Source organism: Lineus longissimus, chromosome 11 (assembly GCF_910592395.1).
Source record: "Lineus longissimus chromosome 11, tnLinLong1.2, whole genome shotgun sequence".
Lineage (NCBI taxonomy): Eukaryota > Metazoa > Nemertea > Pilidiophora > Heteronemertea > Lineidae > Lineus > Lineus longissimus.
Window position 1 is genome coordinate 8,479,818 of NC_088318.1, and position 27,214 is coordinate 8,507,031.

The 27,214-nt window shown below is 44.7% G+C and overlaps 1 protein-coding gene across 5 annotated transcripts in view; it reads left to right on the plus strand.

Moving 5' to 3' along the window:
• LOC135495767 (calcium-transporting ATPase type 2C member 1-like) overlaps positions 1–27,214 on the plus strand; it is a 465,754-nt gene that overhangs the window by 57,760 nt on the left and 380,780 nt on the right. For 4 of the 5 annotated variants that reach the window (XM_064784671.1, XM_064784673.1, XM_064784674.1 and 1 more), the window contains exons 4-5: positions 10,372–10,407; positions 14,825–14,886. In XM_064784671.1, the coding sequence (XP_064640741.1) occupies positions 10,372–10,407; positions 14,825–14,886 (98 nt within the window). Of the gene's footprint in view, positions 1–10,371; positions 10,408–14,824; positions 14,887–27,214 lie in introns of those variants that run through there. The other variant, XM_064784675.1, reaches the window with a different exon arrangement.

The following is a 27,214-nucleotide window of genomic DNA, read 5'->3' on the forward strand; positions in this document are numbered from 1 at the left end:
TCCCAACATTGGGAGCTTTCATCCCCACCAGCCATATCAGATGGCCAACTGGTTTCCCTCACTCGACCAGAAAACTCATCAAAAGATACGAAAGATGTTGAGATTCAGATTACATTTGCTTGTTGTCTGCTGGATTCTGACCATCCATATGCTGAGTTGTTGCAGTCCCAGAACCATCGCTAATTCTAGTATTTATGATGCCCCTACTGTCACAACCTAATTCAGCTGGTTATTCAGGGTTATTTGCCTCTGATTTATCTGGTTATATCCTGGTGCAAACCTAATTTCTCAACATGAAAAAATACTTTCACCAGGGATATGGTCTGCAATTTGCTGTTAGGCGAATTGCCCAATACTAGTTAGTTACTTGTTTTCGATGATATTTTTATGGTAGGTACTCCAAGCAACTGTACATCACATGTCATACAAACTTTGGTTTGACCTATATACTATAAATGTAGAATGTTTCTTAACCAGGATGCCTTCCTAACCACCAAATATCTATACGGTGAGCACAGTGGCCCCTAACCATTTTATTTTTCATAATAATAGTATTAAAACAACAAAAGAATCTTCTATAATGATTGGTTTTGGAATGACGTTAAATATTTAAAAGATCTGGTGGATGAAGCTGGGAAATTCTTTACATAGGGGCAATTCTCAGGAAAATATGGTATTCAAACAGGACCTTTCAAGCTAGAAGCTGTGCTATAAGCAGTACCAAAAAACTAGAAGAAAACAATAAAGAATGGGAAATTGAATTTGACAGAAATTTTTAATCTGAATATAAAAAAGATTAAAAATCTTTAAAAACCCAGAAAATATTTTTACAGTACAACATCTCTATTGCGGACACCCATGGGAGTGGGCCTAGGTGTCCGCAATAGAGAGGTGTCCACAATATAGAGGTTATGCCAAATCCTCCGATAGGTGGATTTGAAGTTCCCACCTTGCAGGTCTTTTTTTTTGTGTCGACATCTGGCGTAGAAACTTTAAACCTGTTGGCTGATCGGTATGTGGTTGTGATGTTGCGTTGAATGACGTGAGCTACCTTGGAACTCAGAAAGTGAATAATCTCTCGAGTAAAAGGTGCCCCTTTTATTGCAAAATCTCCTTGACATGTCATTATGTGTGAAAAAACACCATTATTTCTGTCCATTAGCCACCTTTGATGAATGATTAATTTTTTCAAATTTCTCATATTGCATATTCACCGCAACACTGACAAAACCGCGTGGATTTATGAGTATCCGTTGACACAATAGGCCTATGTGATTAGTTGAAAAAATGAGTAAACAGCGGCTTAATTAGGATACAAAAACACAATGCCATGGGGTAATTACGTTGATTAATTACGCAAATATCACACCTGTCGGGCTTACTTGACTCTCCAAGCGCACGTGGGAAACCGTTGTTTTTGCCTATTGTCCGTAATTGGGAGGGAATTGGACCAAAAATTGGCCATCGCCCTGTCTGCAATTCGGAGTAGAGAGGTGTCCGCCGTACAGAGGTTTTTGTTTTTGGAAATGACATAGAAAAAATCGGGACTGGCCGGAGGTGTCCATAATGTAGAGGTGTCTGCCTGGCAGAGGTGTCTGCTAAGGGAGATTCTACTGTATTTGCAAAAAATAAAAAGCACAATTAGAAAACAAATGGAGGACTCTTACTGACGGCAATGATGATACTTGGTGTGGCATATACTGCCTCCCATACCTTGCCACAATGGATACGAACTTAGATTGTTGCAATACAAAATTTTACATAGAATATTACCTGTCAATTGTGGGAATGCAACATAACTAAAAAAATCTCTGGCTAACCCTCTGTCAACAATTAAACATCCCACGCTTTAACATCAAATAAATTATCTTTTGAAATCCAGGGCAATCTGTTGCAATAGAACATATTAAACTTATTACAAAAGAACATATATAAAAAACAAAATTGAACATTACCCTACCAAACTTCCAGCATCTTAAACAGACAATAAAACTTAAAATTAATATTGAAAAATGCCGCAAAAATGGAGAAGAGTATCGAGGTGAAGACCAAGTTTTTTCGCACTTTTGCACTTCTGCACCTTGCACACTGCACTTCAGAAAAGGAGAAGATTGTAAACAAAAAGAAATTGTTATTGAAACTTTTTTGTGTACAAAACATTCTTGTGAGTTCACAATAAAAATTACTAATTACAAAAAAGAACAGTGTTATTAACAGACCTTAAACTTATGTGGTGTGATGTCCGAGGGCAGGGGAGGTTCCCTACTGATTTTGGACCGAACCCAAAATCAAACAATGCTGCCAGGCCGCCATCTTTGTTTTTCGCATTCCCCTCCACAACTCAAAAACCGAGTAAGTGACAGATCTGGAACTTCTGTGGTGTGATGGCCTAGTGTGGGGAAGGTTCCCTATCAATTTTATACCCAACTCAAAATCAAACATGGCCACCAGGCCGCCATCTTCGTTTTTGCTTTCCCCCATAATTCAAGAACATTTAAAGTGAGAGACCTTAAACTTATGTGGTATGATATTCGAGTGTAGGAAAGGTTCCCTATCAATTTTGGACCCGACCCAAAATCAAACGACCGCCAGACCGCCGTTTTTGTTTTTTCGCATTCCGCTCCACAACTTCAAAACCGGGTGAAACTTCTTTGGTGTGATTACCTCAGATAGGGGAGGTGCCCTATCGATTTTGGACCTGACCCAGAGTCCAGCATGGCTGTCACTTTTGTTTTCCACATTCCACGCCATAACTAGAGACTGACCTGTAGCTTTTATGATGTGATGGCCTAGTGTAGAGGAGTTTCAATATCAATTTATGACCTGACATAAAATCCAATTTGGCTGGCAGATTTCTTTTCCACCCAACAACTTCAGTTTAGTGGAAGCCAGAAACATCTCTGGTGCCCACGGAGCAGGGGGCCGGCATACAATGCAATTTGCTTATGCAATTATCAATTATATCTTTTGCCCCGCAAGGACATGCCTAGGTAACATAGTTTGGGCAACTGTGTGGTCGTAGTGCTTATGGTATTTCGGTGGTCACTGGTGAAGAGACGTCTTTATCTTTTGACATGCCCAGGCCCAGAGGTGATGAGATGTCGAAAGTCTTTCCGTATGACCAGTACATGCAGTGATGCTTTTGGCAAATTTCCATCAGTGTGTGATGAACCCTTATGGTAGCTTAGCCGAAAATTTACAGGTGTATTTTATGTCGTTCATACTCTACCCAGCTCAGACTTTTGCATGTGTACTCTTATTGGACACACCCGAGGAAAAATTAATCTATTCATAATAGAAAAATGATTAGCTTGTTCACGTAGCTCGACCTAGGCGGCGCCCTAATACAGCCTCTGCCTCGTGAAAGCCGCCATTCCTCAGTACTTTTTCCTCGGCGTTTTGTAAAACACAACTCGCAGAGTTTCTCCCTGAAATTCTGCTAAATTAGAGCTGTTCAGGTTAAAGAAGGACCTCCCGAGGACACCTCTTGCTTGAAGATATTATCTGGACGCGGGTGAGATCTTTCCTTTTTCTTTTTCTCCCCGGTTTTTGCCTTTGTGAGTGGTTTTTATCCACTCAAAATTATATCAAGTTCCAGTATCTTCCCGGGCTTCTGGTCACGTGACCCAAATGAGAAAACATAAGTTCACTGCTGCGTAGCTGTATATATATTTTACATTATCAGAATATGTTAGGATGGTTCTATTCCAATCCTTCTTATCTTCTTTACTCTTTTCTCTGGGGTTTCCGCCGTGTCCTCCTGGCCCTCCTTCCCTTCCGGATTGGTAATGGCCGGGTGTCCAGTGTGTTGGGGATTCATAGTCCCCCCTTTCTTTCCCTGGGTCAGGGTACTGACAAGTCAGTCCCTGTTGAGTCGGGCAGTTCCGCCCCCGGGGTGACTTCTCCTTCTCTCGGTACTTCCGGGAAGAAGTTGAAGAAGTCTGTGCAGAGAGGGCCTAGAAAGCCTGGTCGGGGGAAGACTTCGTCCCCCCTCCCTTTCCTCCGCCAGGACCCCCGCGAGAATTCGTCCGCCCCCCTTCCTCAGCGGGCAGGACGCCCGTGGGGACTCTGGACGTTTTACGTCCCGATCCCTCCACGATCCCTCCACGTGTCCCCCCCACCTTGGGTGCGGTTATGCCGACCGTTTCGCCGGTACGCCCCACCCTGTCCCATCTGGTCATACTGGGGTTGAGGACGGGTTGGTTTCACAGACTCGCCCCCCTCCCCCCTTTCCCATGCCTGCCCCATGGGAGATCCTTCGGGACCCTCGTCTGACTTCATCCGCTGGCCTTACGGCTGATCAGAGGCAGATGATTCAGCCCCTCACGGATCACCTGGAGAGTAAGAATCTCCGGGATCAGGCAGTGACGCGCTAGGGCGAGCGGCCGGTGGCTTTTGACCTAGGTCATCAGCCCATGAAATGCGAATTATCTGACTTGCATTCCCCTTCCGGCCCGGCCACGCAGGCCGATTTCCACTCGGGGAGTGAGGACCCCACCATGGTGGCGGGCATGCGCGATCTTCGCGCTCTAGTTCGGCAGTATGTGCCACTAGAGTCTTGGCCTCTCCCGACGGTTAACTTTCAGTCGGGTCCTCTTCGATCTCATTGGGGATTCCTCCGAGCAGGAACCGGACGCGATCCCGGACAGGGCATTCCAAGAATTGCCCCGTCCTTGGCCCTGATTCGAGCCTTCTCGTGGTTGGACTCGGCTCTCAGGGACACAGCTCCGTCCTGCGGGGGTCACCAGCACGCCTTGGTCTCGACTTTACTGTCGACCGGGCCAGGCGCCTGGACGCAAGCTGGGATGACATTCAGCTCAACGGGTTGGTACCCCCCAAAGTCCTTGCATCTCCGTCCGTCAAAGACGCAAAGAACGATGAGGCCCTGGCCAAGGAGGCTCAGGCGGTGTTGTCGTACGCCGATCTGTCCCTCTGTGCCCTGTCCAGGTCGTTGGCAGCCGACGCGTCAGAGGACCAGCGCATTCTTGCCCTGTCCCTCCAACAGTCTCTGCAGCACGCCAGTGATCTGGCTGCGAAGCAGGCTGCTAACGTGGTGCTTAAGCGCCGGGACCTGCTTATTGAGGGGTTAAGCATGGTCCGTGCCCGGTTTTTGCAGGGGGCGTTAAGGACCGCCCCTTCGGGCGGCCCTTTACTATTCCACCTTAGATGCAGTTTGACCGAGAGACTGCTTCGGCTCCTAAGGCCGCCCCCCGCCCGCGGTCCTCTTCTTGGTCCGTGGGCAGGTTTCGTCAGGCGGAGAATCGACGCCCCCGATGCTCCTCAGCCCCTCGTTGGTCCTCGTCTTCGCGGGGCTCCTCTTCCTTTCGTGCCAGGGCAGGCAGAAACTGAGGCTCCCTCCCGAGGCTCCCTCCCGAGGCTCCCTCCCGAGGCTCCCTCCCGAGGCTCCCTCCCGAGGCTCCCTCCCGAGGCTCCCTCCCGAGGCTCCCTCCCGAGGCTCCCTCCCGAGGCTCCCTCCCGAGGCTCCCTCCCGAGGCTCCCTCCCGAGGCTCCCTCCCGAGGCTCCCTCCCGAGGCTCCCTCCCGAGGCTCCCTCCCGAGGCTCCCTCCCGAGGCTCCCTCCCGAGGCTCCCTCCCGAGGCTCCCTCCCGAGGCTCCCTCCCGAGGCTCCCTCCCGAGGCTCCCTCCCGAGGCTCCCTCCCGAGGCTCCCTCCCGAGGCTCCCTCCCGAGGCTCCCTCCCGAGGCTCCCTCCCGAGGCTCCCTCCCGAGGCTCCCTCCCGAGGCTCCCTCCCGAGGCTCCCTCCCGAGGCTCCCTCCCGAGGCTCCCTCCCGAGGCTCCCTCCCGAGGCTCCCTCCCGAGGCTCCCTCCCGAGGCTCCCTCCCGAGGCTCCCTCCCGAGGCTCCCTCCCGAGGCTCCCTCCCGAGGCTCCCTCCCGAGGCTCCCTCCCGAGGCTCCCTCCCGAGGCTCCCTCCCGAGGCTCCCTCCCGAGGCTCCCTCCCGAGGCTCCCTCCCGAGGCTCCCTCCCGAGGCTCCCTCCCGAGGCTCCCTCCCGAGGCTCCCTCCCGAGGCTCCCTCCCGAGGCTCCCTCCCGAGGCTCCCTCCCGAGGCTCCCTCCCGAGGCTCCCTCCCGAGGCTCCCTCCCGAGGCTCCCTCCCTCCGAAATTGAGGCTCCCTCCCTCCAGCCCAAGCGACCCTTCCAGGCAAGAGGGGTCGCGGGGGCAAACACAAGTGACTTTTTAGTCCGTCCTCCTGCGCCTACAGGTGGTGCCCCCACGGATGTCGCCGTGGGGGCAGGCTGCGCCATTTCGCGGCATTTTGGGATCAGTGGTGTGAAAAAGGCTCCCCCGTACCGGATATGCTCTGCCACGGTGTCTGCTTGGACTTTTCTCATCCCCCCTACGACTACAATTCCCACCCCGGTTGTCCCCCCTTAGACCCTGCCAGGGCTCTAGCCCTGCGCACAGAGGTTCTCTCCCTCCAGAAGGAGGCTGTGAGAGTGTTGGCTTTTACAGCCACATCTTCTTGGTCCCTAAGAGGTCGAGGAAGTGGAGACTGGTCATCGATCTGTCCAGCTTGAACCGGTTCCTTCGGGTGCCCAGCTTCAAGATGGGGACAACCAGATCGGTAGCAGCTGCGGTGTAGCCCAACGATTGGGCAATCTCGCTGGATCTTCAGGACGCGTATTTTCACGTTCCTGTCCATTCAGATTTTCAACCCTTCCTTCGGTTTTACTTCGAGGGAAAGGTTTATCAGTTCCAGGCTCTTCCTTTCGGCCTCGCTTCCGCACTGCTTATTTTCACTACAGTTGTCAAGGCGTTCGCCGCGCCTTTTCACGCCATGGGCTTCAAGCTCCATTGCTATCTCGATGACTGGCGGCTTCGTTACCAGGCTCTTTGCCGTCTGGGAAAGCAGGCAAAGTTCTTGCTTCAGATAACCAGGCGAGCGGGGAGGCTCTTAAATTTAGACAAGTCTGAGCTAAATCAATCTCAGGACTATGTCTTCGTGGGTGTGCGCTTTCGCACACAAGAGGGCCTCATGTCCCCCCCACCGGACCGGATCCTCAAGATCCGATCCCTGGTCGGGGTATTTCGCCGTCAAGACAGCGTCTCAGCTCGACGGTTTCTATCCCTGCTGGGCCTGCTCAATTCGGCGGGTTACCAGGTCCCTCTCGGCCGCCTGTACATGCGCCCCCTCCAAACTTCTCCTCCTCTCGAGTTGGCGACCCTTTTCAAACCCTCTTGATCGTCAAATTTTCATCCTGAATTCTCTCCTGGAGGAGGTGTGGAGGTTCTTGGGGTCAGAGACGAAGCTCCTCCGCGGAGTGCAGCTCAGTCCTCTGTCCCCTCAGATGTCCCTGTTCACGGACGCCTCCCTCTATGGCTGGGGCGCCCATCTGAACGAAGGGGATCTGACCACCAAGGGCACGTGGTCAGTGGAGGAATCGTGCCTCTTGATCAATATTCTTGCGATGCAGGCTGTCATCCTGGCGGTGAGGGCCTTCACATCTCGGTTAAGGGGTCACAGGGTTTCTCTCTTCTCCGACAATTAGACAGTGGTCGCTTTTATCCAGAGACAAGGGGGGGACGAGGTCCGACACTTTGTGTCACCTCACTTTGGAGCTCCTGCAGCTTTGTCGCTGCTTGGACATTCAGCTCCTCCCCCGTCACATCCCAGGCAAGAGACACATCCCAGGCAAGAGACACATCCTTGCCGACGCCCTTTCCAGGGCGGACCCTCTGGTCCAGACGGAATGGACCCTTCACCGCGAAGTGGTCTCCCGCCTGGCGGGGATGTGGGATGCCCCAGTTGTGGACTTGTTCGCGACTCGGCTAAACAAGAGATTTGCCCTGTATTATTCGCCTCTTCCAGACGAGGAGGCCATGGGAGTGGACAACCTCTTGGCCTCCTGGGACGGCCTGAATGCTTATGCATTCTCGCCAACCCCTCTGTTGCTTCCAGTACTAAACAAAGAGGCCAGTTCTCGGGTCAGAGTTTGTCTGATAGCCCCGTGCTGGCCGAACCAGGCTTGGTTCCCGGTCCTGCTCGAGCTCCTGGCGGACCACCCCCGCTGTCTACCGGGATGGGACCGTCTGTTGTATCACCCGATCGGCCGGGTCTATCATCAAGACTCTTCTTTCTACAGGCTTCAGGAGACTATCGGGTGTTTCCTCCGAGAGAAAGGCTTTTCAGAAGACGTTATCCGTAAAGTTGCTCGGCCTCAGAGACAGTGTACCCTTGCTTCATACGACAGCAAGTGGGATGTCTTTCGAGACTGGTGTAGGGAGTACGGAGTTGCTCCGGTCGCTCCCTCTCTTCCCAACTTCCTCGACTTCTTGAATTTCTTATTCTTAGTCCGGAAGTTTTTGGTTCAGGGGGTGAAGGGCTATCGCTCTGCCATTTCGGTCACTTTAATTTGACCAATTCCTGGCATCCGTCTTGGGATGATGCTGTCTCATCATTGCTTCGCAATATGTCTGTGGAGCGTCATCGTTCCATTCAGCTTACCCCCAAATGGGATCTCTCCGTGGTGCTTAGGGCTCTTTATTTTAAACATCTGACTTTTAAGACCGTTTTTCTTGTGGCTTTGGCCACGGCGAAGAGACGGTCCGAGCTCCATGCCTTAGCCTTTGATAGATTGGCTTTTAATGAGAGGGGCGCGGTCCTAGAATTTGTACGAGGTTTTCTTGCTAAGAACCAGGCACCGCACACCTTCAGTCGCCCGGTTTTCATTCCCTCCTTTTCCGCTACGGTCTCTAGGGATCTCCCGGACAGAACTCTGCCCGGTTAGGGCATTGAAATTCTATGTTGATAAGACCAAAGAACCTGCCGTTCGCCTTGGCAGAAAGCGCCTCTTTGTGTCTTATCGAGAGGGGTTTACTAGGGGGATAGCCGCTGCTACGGTCGCTAGATGGTTAGTGGCCACCATCCAGCTGGCCTATTCTATGACTCTCGTTTCTCCAGAGCTTCGCCGTCTGGGCCCCATAACAGCCCACGAAATTCGTGCCATTCTACTTCTTTGGCCGAGTATAATTGCGTGGCGCTAAGCGAGGTTTTAGATGCGGCTACGTGGAGTTCCCACTCCACCTTCTCCCAGTATTATATGCGCGATTGTTCCGCGTTAACAGACGGTATGCTGTCTCTCGGGCCAATTGTCGCAGCTCAGCACGAGGTCTAGGTGTTTCCCTACCTAGTCCACTCGTCGAATTTCTCCCTCTCCCGGTGTCTTCCTCCCCCCCTGAGTTGTCATGCCCGCACATTCGCCCCGTCCGGGTATCTTGGGTTAAGCCCCCTAAGATTCTTGGGGAGTTATTCCGTGGGTCCCCTTTTTGGGGTTCCCCTATTTTAAATCGCAGCATTTCTTGTAATTCCACAGCGTACGAAATGTGCTGAGCGTTTATCATGTGAGGTAATTCCCCCTTTTCTAGGAGGGGTGGGGTTCCGAGTTTGGCTCGCCTTTGTTTTTTCTCAAAGGGTCTTTTGGCCATTAGCACGGGTTGCCCCCATGCTTATTTTTCTGGGTTCCCTTGGTCTCACCGTTGGGTTCTGCTATGCAGCTCTGGAGACAGTTCACTTCACTACATGGTAAGTCACCGTTTACCCACCTTCCAGAGTTGTTGGTATTCGATGCAAAAGTTCGACCTGGGCAGAGTATGAACGACATAAAATTTCCATTTCCTGTGGAAATGTCATTTTATTAGTTCATACCTACCCAGGTCAGACTACCCGCCCTGCCTGTCCCCACAGCAACGGGACTTACTCTGGCGCTCGAGTAATAAGTACTGAGTAATGGCGGCTTTCACGAGGCAGAGGCTGTATTGGAGTGCTGCCTAGGTGTAGCTACGTGAACTAGCTAATCATTTTTCTATTATAAATAGATTAATTTTTCCTCGGTGTGTCCAATAAGAGTACACATGCAAAAGTCTGACCTGGGTAGGTATGAACTAATAAAATGACATTTCCACAGGAAACGGAAAAAGGTGTCGAAGGCTTGAGGGGGGGGGGGTACAAGGTACGAGTTTATAATTGCATTAAAGCACATTATGTCTAGTCAGATCTCAACTCAGTTTCACACTCATTATATGCAGCTATATGTATAGCTGCCTACAAGCCTCCAGTTAAAATTTGGCACCAGTCAATCCTGATAATGTAGACACTTAGCTTGCACTTTAGATCACAGTCTTTGATTTTTCCCCCTAAACGGAAAATCAATGGAAATGCTTGATATATCAAATAGGGTATTATTGTGAACCATCATGAATTCACTGCCGTCTTTTGTTGCACCCCCCCCCCCCCCCCCGCATGATGTCCCCGAGACATTGCATTTATGTGAGTAAAACGGCAGTATATTCCTCACGATAGTTATTATCCAGTGGTAACAGACTGATTAATTATTAGCATTTGCATCTTTTCAGGCTATCGTAATTGTTGTGACGGTTGCGTTCATTCAGGTAAGATTTCTTGGTATCATTCTGCTAATGATATATTCATTCTACTAAGGATAAGTGGAAGGAGTATAGACTATTGCTAATTCTTTTGATCACTTTGATTTTTTGGTTGAGCTTGTGACCACAGTGTCTTCTTCAGGTTTTGAAATATTGTACATTGATAACAGAGCTTCTCTACAATGCTGGTCGGACCACACTGAAGGCCTGCTAATAATACACTTTAGTAATAATAATTGGATGAAGTAAAATGTTACTAATTATTTTGGTCAACTTTGATTTTTGGGTTGAGCTCGTGACTACATTGACTTCTTCAGGACAAATGATGACTTTCAAAAACCAGCAATAAAAGGGTACAACTACAAGTGCAGAAACAACATAATTGCAACCATTCAATGTGTCACCCGGGTCTTTTTTGATTTGACCTACTTTTCAAGGTCACAGAGGTCAAATGTCCTATAAATTGGCCATTTTGGGGAAATTGTAATTGCTTGGACCTACATCAAACCTAACACTACATGACACAATACCATGCTCTTCATCCATCTTTCCTCCACATGAGGTGAGCACAATGGCCCTGGCCATTTCATTAGAAGGATTGGATGTCGAGATGAAGAGAAAAATTAAATTTGTACTGATTTGCGCTAGAGGCCACTGAATGATTGTGTAATTTAAATTTGAATTCTGGCTACCGCCAGATGACATCACTTGCTGCGCGCATGTCACGGATAGGATCCCTGCGCATACATGGTTGCCCATTCACAATATTTTTCTTGGTGAGGATAGCTTTATAAAATCCAGTCCGTTGCCTCATTCAGAATGAAGGCAAATGCACTACTCTCGTCCATCTCCCATGCAATGCAGAAAGCCATCGGCAGCATCGCTGGAGCAGTAGATGGCATCTTTTCCTCTTGCAGATGTTTCAAAGAATTATTGTCAATTTCCTAAATGAGGAATTTGACTAAGGCTTGGCACACTTACTACAACTGGTACTCGTGCAGTCCTGCTCAGCTTCAGACTGCTGAGCCTCGGGCGCAGTGGTAGCTGGGCTAGCAGTGCCAGTGGTGCATGGGCTGAAATATTGATTAATAATATGTTACCCGTTCTAGCAAAACTAGTCGCATGTGACACATATGATGAGTCTAAATGACACCAGGAGATAATAGAAGAAATTGATGTCGTCAGATTTTACAAAAGGCAGACAATAGTGAAATGAACAAACAGCCCGTCTCAACCTGCCAAGCTCAGAGCGGTATGCGACTGATTTTGCTGGAAAGGGTCACATATAGTCCCAAAGCAATAAAGGCAACTTTTAACCACTTTATGGCGCTTTAGTAAATGGGATGTGTAAAAAAATCTGAATTCAGTTGCAACTACTAAGGTAGATTGGTAAAGTCAAGGCCAAAGTATTGGTGAATGACGTATAGGTGATAAAGCCCCTTTGAATAGCCGGCTGATAGTCCTGAGACAACCAGACATCAGAGGGTTAATTTCGATTGGAGTGTAGCAGTTGGCCTTATTTCAGTTGCTGTCAGTGGCTATCAATATATTCAGGAGGTGACAAATCCCACGGCCACGTGCCGGCAATAGTAACACTGGAGAGTCGACTAGTTTTGTACACATAGGTTTTGTACACCTGGGGACGAGGTTGGGTGAAAATTTTAACGGGAAACCCAACATAGTTCTGTGGTCAATCTCGTGCCCAGGTGCCCGATCGTAAACATCAGCCACACCTTATACGAGGCGCTAAAGGTCACAGAGGTAAAAGTTGGAAAAAACAAAAAATGTGGCACATTTTGTCATTGTTTTACATCGCAACTTCAAAACGTGGAAAAATGTATGACAGGAAGACCTTCTCCGGGGCACAAAATTTCCTCCCGTTCCAACTTCAGATATGGCCTTAATCAAAACAGATCCAAGTGCTATAATTCAAAAGCAATTTGATCCAGGGTGTTCATGTTTGATACATTACCTCAATATGTCCTCCAAGCGCATGCTAAATTTTGGGTGTATCGCCATTTCGCCTACAATCATTTCGCCTACAATCATTTCGCCTACAATCATTTCGCCTATAACCATTTGGCCTACAGCCATTTCGCCTAGAACCATTTTGCCTATTAGCCATTTCGCCTACTTGTCTTTTTGCCTACTTGCCATTTCGCCTACTTTTACTGCTATTTTTGTTTTTAGCTCACCTCTTAGCAGAGGTGAGCTTATCCCATACCGTGGCGTCCGTCGTCCGTCGTCCGTCGTCGTCGTCGTCGTCCGTTGTCCGTTAGCAGGGCACGTTTCGTAACTGTTAGAGCTATTGAGTTGAAACTTGGTACACATGTACCCTTATGTAATGACACCTTGGAGACCAAGTTTCGGTCCGATTCGTTTCATGGTTTGGCCACCAGGGGCCAAACGTTAAAAGTGAAAATATGCAATATCTCCCTTAATAGTAGTCGGGAAATTTTGAAAAAAATATGGTAGGTACTTCTAGCAAAGGTGCATAATATATCCTCCGGGTTTTTGATTTGACCTCCTTTTCAAGGTCACAGAGGTCAAATGGTGTAAATTGGCTGTAGGATGTAACAATGGCACGTTTCTAAACTGCAATGGCTATTGATACCAAATTTGGTACACATTTACCCCTTAGTCAGGTGATCTCAGGGACCGAAGTTTGGTCCAATATGATTCACCACTTGACCACCAGGGGGCAAAATCCAAAAACCTTAAAAATGTGATTATTCCTTAACTTCTTGCCCGATTGCCACCAATTTGATATCATGGGTACATCTAACCACCATACAGTATATGTCACACAGGTTTTTAATTTGACCTTCTTGTCAAGGTCACAGAGGTCAAATGGCGTAAATTCGCCGTCAGGCCGTAACTATGGCACGTTTCTTAACTGCAATGACTATTGATCACAAATTAAGTACACATGTTCCCCTTGGTCAGGTGATCTCAGGTACCGGTACCGAAGTTTGGTGCGATCTGATTTGCCGTTTGGCCTCCAGGGAGGGGGCCAAATCCTAAATTCTTCAAAATGCCATTATTCCTAGTAATGACTTGCCCGATTGGCACCAATTTTATATCATAGGTACATCTGATTCTAACAACCATTCAATGTGTCACCCGGGTCTTCTTTGATTTGACCTACTTTTCAAGGTCACAGAGGTCGAATGTATTGTAAATTGGCCATTTTGGGGAAATTGTAATTGCTTAGACCTACATCAAACCTAACACTACATGACACAATACCATGCTCTTTATCCATCTTTCCTCTACATGAGGTGAGCACAATGGCCCTGGCCATTTTTTTATGAATTGGAAGGAAATTAGGACTTTCTGGATATTGTATTGAACAGAGGTGGTTTGAGGCAAATTTTTAGCTTGCAGATAGGAGTACGGTCACTATACATTAGCAGAAAATTAGTGAGTTTGCTTATGTTGTGTGACACAATTTATAGTGATTCAATTAATCCAGTAATTAATCCAGTAACCAAATTAGAGCTTCAGCAACAACAAATTAGTGTATGATGATTGGGACCCTAAAAGGGAAATGGGATACAATCCTCTGCAACAGTAGGCCTACATAGGGCCAAACATATATTTTGACAGATACCAAATAAATGTGGTGGAGTTGCAAATCCTCTGCAACAGTAGGTATAAGGCCTGATAACTTATATTTTTTACTGATACTGGTATCAATATGGAGGATTTAAAACAAATATATTCAGAATTGTGAAATGGCATTTTCTGTATGTAGGCGAAATGGCAGTAGGCAAAATGGCGGGTAGGCGAAATGGCGGGAAGGCGAAATGGAAAGTAGGCGAAATGAGAAATAGGCAAAATGGCAGGTAGGCAAAATGGCTGTAGGCGAAATGACGGTAGGCGAAATGGCTGTAGGCGAAATGATTGTAGGCGAAATGGCGATAAACCAAATTTTGGCACGATCAGTTTCAAATTTGACCACCAAGTGGCCGTACACAAAGTAGGCCTAATCTAGCTAATGAGTCATGTCATAAACACAGCTGTTCCCCATATTTCATCTGGCCTAAGTTGAGAAAGAAAGAAGAGTCAAAAATATTATCTTAATTCTGTCAACACTTATGACAGAGGAAACAATCTGTGTTGGTTTTTATTCTGATTCCTCTTGGGTCAAGATCATGGACAACATGTCCTTGCCCCAATGCCCTAGTGGTTGCCGTGTCTGCCTAACCCTAACCCTAACCCACCTAAGCCTACTTTTCAAGGTCACAAAATAGCGTATGTTGGCTGATGTCTACAGGTGAGCACAATGCCCTGGCCGTTTCATTAGGTTTTGAGACTCTAACAAGAATGGCTTCATACTTCATCTCTTTCTCAAAGATGCAGATGCTTTTATTTTCCTTTTTTTGTCTTTCTCACCAATGTAGATGCTTTTGATTTGCAGGAGTACAGATCAGAGAAATCACTGGAAGCCTTGAAAAAACTGGTGCCACCGAAATGTCACTGGTAAGTTATTTTTGTGATAGGTACTTTTGTGATAGGTATTTTTGTGATAGGTATGGAAGGTCATTTGTTTGGGTGGAAATGTCATTAAATTAATTTGCTATGGTATGTTTTTTTGCCACAAAGGCTATCGATCTGAAATAAGATGTGCGTACAACCCTTAGTCAGGTGGTGTTTGGAGTAGATGGTGTTTGGAGTAGAGTTGAGTCGGGATGTGATTCACCTCTTCACCACCAGGAGCTATGTCCTGATCCGACCAGGCTGCATTATGGTGCCATCATGATACAGTGCATTAAATACTTGTAGATGCTAAAGGCTGAGGCTCAGTATGTGGAAGTTGAACTTTCAAGACATTATCTGTGACGATGTATGAAAATGTTATGACGTCATATCGATTATTTTATATCAAAACCTCTACATTATGCAGACCTCTTCAACTTTGTTTCAAGCTTCTAACTGCTGTAATAAAGCGACAATATTTTTTTAGCGAGCTGGCAGTTTATGCCGGCGCAGCTCATCACATACCGACTTTCCTTCTATAAAACCAGTTATTGCCGAACTACTTTTGGATATCCGTAAAATATTGATCGTTGTACACTGTACTAATGCATAGCTGTACAGGGCAGATGAATACCTTGGTAAAGGGACCATCGCATCGAACAACGCAGCAAGTGCTGAAGTAATTATTCGAGCGTACAAGTAGTTCCTGTACTATAGGCTGGGTCCCGCACCCTCTGTCGAGCTATTTGTAGTATGAAAGCACATGTTAATAGTATGCGCATGCGCAGTAGTGGAAAAATGACTTAAACAAAACAAACAAATGGCCGCCAAATGGTCACTCGATTCAAGAGTTTGAAGGCGAATATTTATGATACGAAGCGTGTCAGTGTCTAGCCACTTCACATGACTTACCTATGTTATGGTAGCTTCTGTCAAAGTTGCAGATAAGCCACGTGAAATTCGCGAAAAAGTGTTTTTTGACGCCTTTTTCAATCGGTAATTTATGAAAATGTAAATCGCCAACGGCGTATTAATATCACGTGATAGATTTTATGTTGAGATGGGAGTTCCCCAGCGATATCACGTCACGAATCAGGTCATCTATTATATACTGTTGTCAAGAGCTGATCGAGCTGGAGTTGTCATTGTAATATAATTTACTCTATCTGGGGATTGTAAATGCTTATTAACAATGATACTTTCTGTAATGCAGATGTGGTTGGCATAATTTTGACATTGATAAATATGCGGACCACATTTTGATGGTCATCTCAGTGCTGCCACTGGGGATTCCCAAGGCGGAGATTTGTGAATTGGTCATGTGATTTGCTGTGAAAATTGCGTAAGGCCTAACATGCGTCAACTGAAGAGAAACAAATATCAGCAATAAATTGGAGGAATATGTTTTTGACAGCCAGGTAGTTTGTTTATTATTAGTTTACAGATGTAAGTAATGTGTTGTCGTATTTGTATTTAGCGTTATTTGTCGACATTTGGCACACTGCATTACTCCTAATACAACTCCACCACTAACCCAGCGAAGCTCCCAGGCCGACAGGCCTCTAGTTTTGTTATTCAGCTCACTAGGGGGCAAAAAGTGTTAATTACCCCAAAAAGTTTTGTCGCTTTATTCCAGCAGTTAGAAGCTTGAAATAAAATTGAAGAGGTCTGCATATATACCCAAAAGTAATATTCATTAAGAATGTGATGCACTGTCAAAAACGTAACAACGCTGCATGTTTTAGTTCATGTAAAAAGAGTTCAGCTAAAAATTTGCCATTTGTAGAATGTCAGCGGTGCTAGTCAAATAGCTATTTGAGTGGTGTCTGTCCTTCCATCCATCTATATGTGGACAACATTGGGCATTTTGTAACTGTAAGATCTAGGCAATCCAAATCTGGCCGTGGGGAAGAACAGTACATGATATGCTGCTGACTGAAAATTCATCGCAATTCCACTGAAATTCAGCTCTCCAGGGGGCAAAAAACCAACCATTTTGTTTTGTGTGAAGCGATGACAAATGATGATTACTTGAGACAGCTTCTCGATTTTGTTTTCATATGTGGTAAATGTGTAGCATATCAGTGGGAGCTGTTCGCTATTGAAAATCGTGTTGGTTTCTCCACCAAGGGTCGATTGCTGAAATCTGAAAAATTGCTGTAGACCTGAGCCTATTTCAAGATTGTTTTTCATGTGCAGTAAATGTGTGGCATATCTGTAGGGGCTCCTCACAAGGGGACAATATTGGAAGTAACTAGGCAAGCAAGACTTAAGTATGTTAGTCCCCAAACAATAAAACATGATTTGCCAAAAACCAGCTCATTTGCACCCCCAGTTCCCTGGCAAAGACCATAGCAACCGCCCCTAGCAACGGCTAAAATACCGCAACTCGTTGTCTATGCGTGACGTCATCTCGGGAGTATCGAAAGCGCGCGAAAGCTGAGCGCCCGTAGTAGAGCAGAGGATTTGTCGATATCATGCCTCCGAAAAAGGCCCGTGTAGGCGGGCGAAGGTGTAAAGTTTTTGGATGCAGCCAACAAGGGAAGTTCATACATTCCTTTCCTTCAGACAGGGAAAGAGCAAGGAAATGTACTCGTTTCATTCAGATAAAACGGGCCGATTTCGTTCCGAACCAAGATCCGTCAGTTGACTACATCTGTAGTTTTCATTTCGAAGAGGATTGCTTTGAAAATCTCATGCACTTCAACATGAATAATTCTTCACTGTAAGTACAATATATTCACTTACCTCATCATTTACATGTTGTGATAGTGAAGACCTATGCGCAATTCAGTGAATTGAGAATAAAATGAAATAATGTAGTACAATTCCGTGACATGAATGACGTCTTTTCAGGGTGTACCTGGCAGCACTGCATTACAACGAGAATGCTGGAAGGGCCCAAGCAACAACGAATGATAGTGCTGCCCGGTACAATGTTGTATACCAAAAGTACAAGAACGGCAGCTACACAGTTAAAAAGGTTCTCACCAATTGCACTTATGGTAAGCCGGTAGCATAGAATGTAAATCAAGTTCATTTATAGGAATCGGTAACCTATTTATCTTTACATCGTTTTATAAGTACCGTTTCCACTCACAGATTACATGGCCGATTGCTTCGAGGAAGTGATGAAGCTTGCCCAAGACAAGGGTTGTAGAGAGGCGAATCTGCTTGAGAACTCGACGCCAGAGATCCCTCCATCACTCACCTCCTCATTTGAAAACAGGCTTCTAAAAGAAGAGGCAGTAGCAGCAGGGCATCAGTCACGTTTCAACAAATTATGAATATCTCCGTCTAATCAGTTTTTCGTGTTTCCCAAGACACATCTTACCGCTATGATTGCAATTTGCCATCCCAGATGTGGCCACTGCATGACGTTTTTAGTTGTAGTAAAGGAAACTACATGAAACAGAGTGTACATACAAATAGATATACCGATACTCATTTTATTCACATCACACTAGTGTAGGCTTCATCCTGACCCAACAAAAATAAATGATAATAAAGATTAGTCCTTTAATGTTGGTAATTTTTCATTGGCACTCCTCTTGAACCTTAAAAACGTAACCCTCCTCATCTGGCGGGGGGTGGTGGGCTCTGATTCAGGCCACTGTGCAGGCTGGCGAAATGATACGGTTGTCCTTTCCCACAGGGCCCCAACACCATCTGATAAGTTGTCGGTAGGCAACATGTCTATGCTTTACATGGCTGGGTACCTCGACAGCCTCCCCCTGTACTGCTGCCTGTAAAAAGTCCACGCGTTCTGGAGGTTCCATGGGTCGAGGCAGACAGAGTAAAACCCAGGATGCTTGGTGATGCAGGCTGGTAGGACCCCCGTCTTCTGCCTCCTCCATCTTATGCACTATCTGGCCATACTCCTGACAGCACCTGCACTCTTTCTCCTTGGGCATGGTTTGGCAGTTCGGACCACACTTGCACCTGAAGTGAAAAAGAGAAAGGATTATGGGTACGTACCTGACATGAACCATCTCATGATCAATATACCATATCTTACAACAGACATTGGAGGGTTAATAGCACACTTTCTAACAATTGGACTGGTGCCAAGAGATCACTATGGGTACTGTACCTGTAGCATGTGTATAAGTGTAGTGTGATAGTGTAGGAGCAGTGAGCTTGGTTTGGATCGCAAAATTAGAAAAAGTGGAGAGGTTATATTTTCATGTTCAGTGATATCTTGTAGAACTGATTGATATTTATATAACATACCAGTCGGATATGGTCTCTGGAGTTGAAAGTCTCCTCCAATTATCAAGTTGGTCCGCCGACTCGTCAGACTCTTCCCCCGATTCCTCTGCGTCCGGGTCCTACCCATGCGGCTCCAAAACAGCCAAAATTTCCACGCTTTCTGCCCCTGAAGTAAACTCTTCATCCCCCTCATCGTTCAGAGGGTGTATGGAGAAACTATCCTCCGATGCTTTAGAGATTTCATCATCAGATGACGCCGAAATCCACAAACTTTCATTGCTCTCCTGGAGATCCATTGCTGTCTTTCTGTACTACGCTGTGTTTTGATGCCGGCGGAATCCCGGGATAACGTCACTGACCTCATTATAATATTTGGAGCGAGCTATAATTTGGGTAAATCTTCTAAGGCTAATTACGGGGCTAATAGGTGACGCATCGAATTTTTTTCTCTGGTGCATGGTTTTTGTGGTATTTGGCACATGTTTATGTGGAAATTAATGAGGAAAGCCGAAATTCGCGAAAGACCTTGCGCTGTCTCTTTAAGACCGCGTTAATCTGATTCACGCTTTCACAACTAGGGGACATTTGCTGAAAATGGAGAAATTTGTTCCTTCGACAAGCTCACCTTCCATTATGTTGGAAACCCTTGCCGTTACGCCAAATTGCCCTATTAGTTGGTCGGAGGTTGGCGGATTATTAGTCAATTATGTGGTGTCCTTGCCTAGCACATTGGGCCTAGTACTGAATCTCAGAAGTGCTATCAAATTGAAGCTCATGCCCTAGCACATCTTCAGAATAAACATAAACATATGGTTATAATATTTGGTATTCCCATTATCATGGTTTTGGTAACTGTTACGTTTTTCGAGAGACACCCTGTATAAGCACCCACTTTAAATTGCACACAGAAGTGGCAAGCACTGTCATGATAGGCCTACAGTATTATCTCCTCTATTAAAAAGGAATAATGATAAAATAATATGAAACATGAACGATCCTGTAAACCTGTTTTTGTTAACTTATATATTCCAATGCGCTGCCTCTGAACAATGGGCAAGGCGTAACGCGGTGTGAAATCTACAGTTAAACATATCAGTGGTTTCAGGTCTTTACACCAGACACTACATGTATGGTGCACAAGTGATCTCTCACTGCTATATTCGATCCAGTGACACAACTCTATACTGTTTGATACACAATTTAAGAAACACCCATCATCATAGAGAGAGAGAGCAACAGATTCCAACTGCTGGTAGTTTCAATCAGAAATCTGCAGCATGTTTACGCTTCCTGCCTTTCTTTGCAGACTTAGTAACAGGCTTCTTTCCACTCGTATAACACGTTTTGCAGACGCACGATACCATTCTGTTGCCGCTCGTCCAATTTCCTCACTTTGAGCAAGATCCGTGTCCGCACAGTAAATACAGCATACTTCAAAGACCGCCTGGGTTCCCAAAAAAGATTTATTGTTTCATATCAACATCTAGCATTTAGCTTTTTGGTCACTACTGAGAGTGTTCGTAGCGGTCATTGAATTCAAGGAAAGTCTGTGAATTTTGAACAAGGTATTTGAGGTCTTTAAATGTCCTTGAATTTCAGCAAATAAAACAAAAGGTCTTTAAAAAGTTTGTGGCGTATGGGAATTTGGACGTAGGAAACAAGTTGTGTCGTTGTTCTAATGCGTATTTATTTACACTATTAGGTAACATTGCATTCTGAAGGTTTACAACTTGTAATTGTTTCGGAAACTGAAGAAATTGAAAATACGGTGTTTCTCTGATGATGGATAAATTAAAATAAACACCTTTGAAACGTGCGCTGCTGCGGATGACGCGCACTGTTGAAGCTGCGGAGGCGCAATATGATTGCGCGTCAAACCCGAATTTGCGCGCGAAACAGTTCAGAACAAAGTCTTTAAATATGTTATTGTGTGTTATTTCTTCTCTAAGATATCCTTATTCTGTATTCGGCAGCATCTTTCCGAAACCACATGTTAAAATTTGTTTTGATTCGAGCTAGACTGTACAACTGCACCCCTCCCTCACACTGATTTACTGAAAAACACATGCCTCTTGTTGCATTGGCACAGGCTACATAATCGCGAGCTTTGGCTGAAAATCAGAGGTGTTTCTTGTCGAGGGCAGTACTTCACTGCATCTTCTCCTGCAAGGATGGTTGGTCATCATCATTAGTGTCCAGACCATAGACCATATCAAATGTCTTGTATATCTTCATTGTATTGTCATAGACTGAATCAGAAAGGAAGTGTAGCTGCTTGAAGTCCTCTGTGGGCATCCGGAGTGGGTACATGCTGCAGTACCAACACTGGTTTCTTAATCTACAAAGAATGAGGTATGAATGGACTGTCTCTGGATGGCAATAGACTGGACTTTGATTTCTTTCGCAAGAATGTCGAGGTATGAAGTCCTTGAATGATCTGCTCTTTCCAAGGGTTTTCATTGTTTCTTCCGTGTTTACTATGTTGAGTCCGCCATCAATTATCATTGCAGAATCTTGAAGGAATGAAGGCATATCATATTGAGATAAAGCTTTTCTGTTCTGCAGCGCGTCGCCTTTGTACTGCCTCTGACAAGTGAATGGCATCTTGCATCGAATTGTTGAATGTTTCAGCAAAGCCAGGGTCCAAAGCAGCCTCAGTGCGAATACTTTTCATCGTAGACTTTGACTTCATTTTGGATTCAAATCCAGATCCATCTTTTCCCGTGTGAGAGCAACATTCTGAAGTCCGAGATTCAAAGTTGACATAATTCTCTCAGCTGGATTCCATGGGAAGTAGGTCGTACCGCACAGCACAGGTCAAGATCCAAGGCAACAAACACCAATGTTGCAGCTTTTTTAACATAAATATAGTTCGTTCTATGATCTGGGCCCCCATCTGCAAACACCATGAGTATTGGTGTCGACAACGACACAGAGTCGAACTGCATCTGTCTCTTTCCCACTTTCCTCATCCTCAGGAATCCTCCATACCACATTCAAATTGGGATGTTCCCATCCAAGACATGCCGATACAGAGCTACTTGAAGGGGAAATTGTAGCTTTTGTATCCAATGAAATCGATCAGTGTGGATCATGACGGTGGTCAGGTTCAAACTCCTCAAGATACGCAAGTGCATGCAAATCTGCCTCTGCAAGCTTGTCGGTAACATCGCTGTACTGATCAGGCATTGGGTGAGGTCAGAACTCCGTGTATGTTATGTGTTACGTGTTAGTGTTACAGAATGTCACAGATCTGTAACACTAACCACCAATTCTGACCTCGAGATAAACACCGGTGTGACACTGCTGTTAGTGTTACAGATCTGTTAAAAATCATACATTCTAACAGCTCCTGTAACATGCGGTGTTACACCTAACAGATCTGTAACAGGACATGTTAACTTAATCATAGCAAACTGAAATCTGTTAAGCTTGTTTTTTGAATAACTTTTTTGTTTCCAGACGAATCAGCTAGGGGTTTTCACTAAATCTGTTCGAAATAACTATTCTTACTGTCAAACATCTTGTCAGTAATGTATTCTGATTGTGGTAGATTTTAGAAACTTTAACCACTAGGTGGTTAAGGATCTGTTAAACGTTCTGGAGGTCAGAATACTGCCTGTTAGTCTTAGTGTTAGCAGCCATCTTTGATTGGTTTGTTGAATCCTGAAAGGTGATTTTTGAGCCAGATTTGCAAGTTGTTGCTGTTCAGAGAGCTGAAAACTTTGTTCGCATACCTGCTTGTAGCACAGAACCTACAGAGAGGCACATACGACTCACAGAAGAGCAGCTTAATGGGTTAGTGGACGAATTCCATGCCTGGAGAAATCAAGGCAGAGCCCTTCCTACCACCTCAAAGGAAATGATGGAAACTTTTCTCATGTATATCGCATCTGGTGGATATTACAGACAGGTTGGGTATGCTGTGGGCAAGGCAAAGCCAACAGTTATCGCAAATCTTCATCTTGTAGCCAGATTTTTCATGGACATAGCGCCTCAGCATGTGTTTTTTCCCCAGCCTGCTGAATTCGATGAACTCTGTCGTGATTTAATTGATATCAATGGGGATATTCGCCGAGTTCTGCTATACATCGATGGTGTGATTATTAGGATTCAGAGGCCAGATCACGCTGGAAATGCGTACTTCTGTGGTAGAAATGGAAAAAGCTGCGATTCCTTGAATTTGCAGTATTTAGTTGATAAGCATGCTCGTATTCGCCATGTGATTAGCGGAATAAGTGGTGCCACTCATGATAAAACTGCTGCCGAGTGAACACTGCTAACACCATGTTAACAGGCTGCTAACAGCCTGTTAATATGCTGCTAACAGCCTGTTAATATAATGTTAACAGCCTGTTAACATAATGTTAACAGGCTGTTAGCCAGAACTGCATGTTTGGTGGTTCAGGTTAACAGGGATGTTAACAGATCTGTAACACTAACACGTAACACATAACATACACGGAGTTCTGACCTCACCCATTGGCCCTGGCTTCACTTTTAAAATGACAAGATCCAATTTATCTCTCAAAGAACGAACGGGCTCACTAAACCTTGCCTCTGCTGTGCCCCAGGTACTTATGAAATGACAAGATCCAATTTATCTCTCAAAGAATGAACGGGCTCACTGAACCGTGCCTCTGCTGTGCCCCAGGTACTTATGGTACTGCGTCAGGGCTTTTACAAGATTTTCTTCGACTTTAACACTAAGAAGTTACTATTGGCAATCCATGGCAGCATTAGTACATAGGACAAGCAGTCAGTGTGATCTTTAAGACCAACACTTGGAACCTGAAAGTAGAAAATATTATATTTTACTGTACATGGCAATCAATTTTTAATTAATTCAATACAGATATTTTCTATGTCCTGAATTGAATATACAGGTGGTGTTAGAGTCAAAGTCCAATATACTTTGTTTTAATTGTTTCTGTCATTTATGAGTTACATTTTGGGTAACCTTTTTTCCTGTACCATATTAAGCACTGAACTCCTCACCTTCATGATTACATTTCCGTCACCAGGACGTACATCTGTTTTCAGATAAATTTATTGGAGTCTCGCCTGAACAGAACACTTTTTATCTTGTTTTATTATTACATGATTATAAGATTTAAGTAACCAGCTTTCATCTTTTCATTCAGTTTGCAGATTGAACCACTATACGTCACACTTTACCACACTTTACCCCGTTTTGTTTCTCACACCTGAATTTACGTCATATCATGTCAGATCACATAACTTCAGTATCATTAATGTCATTCTAATGGATAGTGCGTATTAATAAGCTGTGCAGATTATTTTTGTTTGTTCCTTTTCGTTCTTTCGTTGCCTCACTCACCATATACGTTCAGTACGGATCATAGAAGTCTGTTTTTCCCTGCAAACCCTAACTGCAGACAAGAGCAGCAGTACGTAACTTACGGTTTTGGCTTGTCAGCTGCTTTGTAATCGTACATATCACGAATTACACTGAAGGGTGCGGGAATGGTTATGGATCTCTCAGCGAACTGATCATGATGGGAATGAATGAACCATATGGAATCGGCAATAGTCCTGACAACTTTTGTTCCAAATTCCTCCAACTGCGAGCTTAAAAACCCAAAGCCCATCTCCTTAAATACAGCGATTACTCTAATTTATTATCTTTCTGCGGGCTTTTAGTTGTCCTGAAAAGAAATAACCACATACATAAGTATTGCTTCACTTTAAATATTGAACATCATTTTAATTCAATTTGACTTCTGTGGGGGCTGTGTGCACTAATGAATCACCAACTGCTCTATGCATATCCATGTATCATGGTCATCGTTGTCTAGTTGAGAGAGGCAGCTAGGCCTTTGATAAGTACGCTTTTTTACACTCAATCACAAGCCCCGTGTGCACTGTACTGTTTGTTAATATAAAGCAAGAAATATCTATTCTTGAACAAGTCACATCATGGCGTGAACTATTTTTTCAACCCTAGTATTATCATTTTCATTTTATATCTTAATACGCATTCTTCCAATGAAAAGAATAACTATCCAATTATACCGTATGGTGGTTAGATATACCCATGATATCAAATTGGTGGCAATCGGGCAAGTAGTTAAGCAGTAACTACATTTTTAAGTTTTTCAGATTTGGCTCCCTGGTGGCCAAGGGGTGAATCTGTCCTGTGAACTTGTAAAATAGGTAAAATCAAAAACCTGTACGACATGAGATGTATTCTTGCTTAGAGTGCCTACCATACAATATTATCGAGAAAAAAGTCACTAAGAAGCGAGATATTGCACTTGTTACCTTGTCAATTTTGGCCCACTGGTGGCCAAGTCCAGAATCATATTCGACCGAATTCGGCGTTAAGAGTTCAGGCCAGACTTTTTTTATGCCTTGTTTCAAACCATACGGTATTATATATCACATCAGTTTTTGATTTGACCTACTTTTCAAGGTTGCAGGGATTAAATGGCATAAAAATTTCATTTGGCTATATACTATAGCACGTTTCTTAACCAGCATGAATTGTGACTTGTCTACGCTGAGCACAATGGCCCCTGGCCTTTTCATTATTACCAGAGGGCGTAAAAAGCATAACATTTTCAAAATGGTGAATTGCAACCTACTTTCAATCCGCCTAATTCTCACCTTATTGAAGCCATCTGTATCATTTGCTCAGCTGATGAAAGTCAGCAGAGAAAATAAATATCCAGAATGGCGTCTGTCAACACAGCGCATGTTTTGTAACCGTAGGTCTTAGCAGTCAGTTGGCCGCGCCCCCGTTCACAGCGCTCAAAAAGTGTTTCTCTCTGCGTTGCGCTGCTACTGTCACCTATCGGTAAAAATTTGGTACTAACTCGCGCCATATTTGTGGCAGAGACTAAAACCTCTGTAGCATGCACGACTGTTCGGGGAGAGCGATTGATCAAAGATGGCGAAATTGTAAGTTATTGAAAGAAAAAATTGGTGATTATTTCATCAAATTCCAAGCAAAATCAACTGAGTTTGATCAATTTTTCGAAAGATGATATTTTCGCAATCTTCGCTGAACATACCTCACTCAAAGATATTTTCCCACTTTGCGACGATATTTGGTAAATTGATATGTTGCGAAGTGGTTGACCAATCCTAAATGAATTCATATCTTTTAAAACATTTGAGCACCCGGTTTCCTAAATATTTCTTTTTTGGCACTTAATTTGGTGATTTTTCGAAGAAATCTCATTAATTATTTATGACGTTTTGGATCACATGATGTTAATCAAGCCGTTTTTCGTGGCAATTGCGTGCACGACGCGATATTGTAAAAATATTTTAATGCACAGCGTGTGTCAAAAAAATTGTGGTTAAAAGTGAGAATGGCATGATCGTAGGCTGTTTGAGTTCTGTTGATGAATATGCTTAGACTGACTATAATTTCTACAACTTGTGGCCAAATGACCAGATGATTTTGAGCCTTTTGATAAAGCTACTGGTAGAATAGTCATCAGACATGTCAGAGTGACAGTGACTGAGTGAGTGTTATGTTATGTTATGAGACTGGAGGTATGTCATGTGTTCCACCATATCGTCATTGATATTGACTAGGAATACTATCGATTTGTGTGGATGTGCTCAAACAGTAAAGCATGAGCCATGATGCTTCACTTCCGAACAGATCCAGGTATCTTAGATGTCTACTACTACATTGTTGGGCAATCCGGCTGATTCTTAATTCAGAAATTTCTCTGTATATCCTCTGTGAAAATAAACTTTCTCATGATGATATATCTGTTTGTTTGGTAATTTTAGTTGCCTATGTTGAGGCACTTTTTTGCCAGATTTGCCTGTAAAAGGCTGCCATAGTTCAGGAAAAGAAATCATATACACATTACAATGTGGATCTACACGGTCCAAAACACCAGGGCCTCCTGGTACGTGACATGGCTCAATAATAGGCATTGTCTGGTATTTTTGGACGACCTTTGGATGGATAGTTTATTTTCCCTGATTGATTGATAAACTAGAAAAAAACGTGAAAAGACTCCAACTTTATCTTGACGCTTTTAATTACCAATCATTGGTACAAAAAGTTAAAGACATCAGCAAAGAAATGTCAGGCCTTGTTGGTGAACAGATCAAGCAAGTACGACAAGAA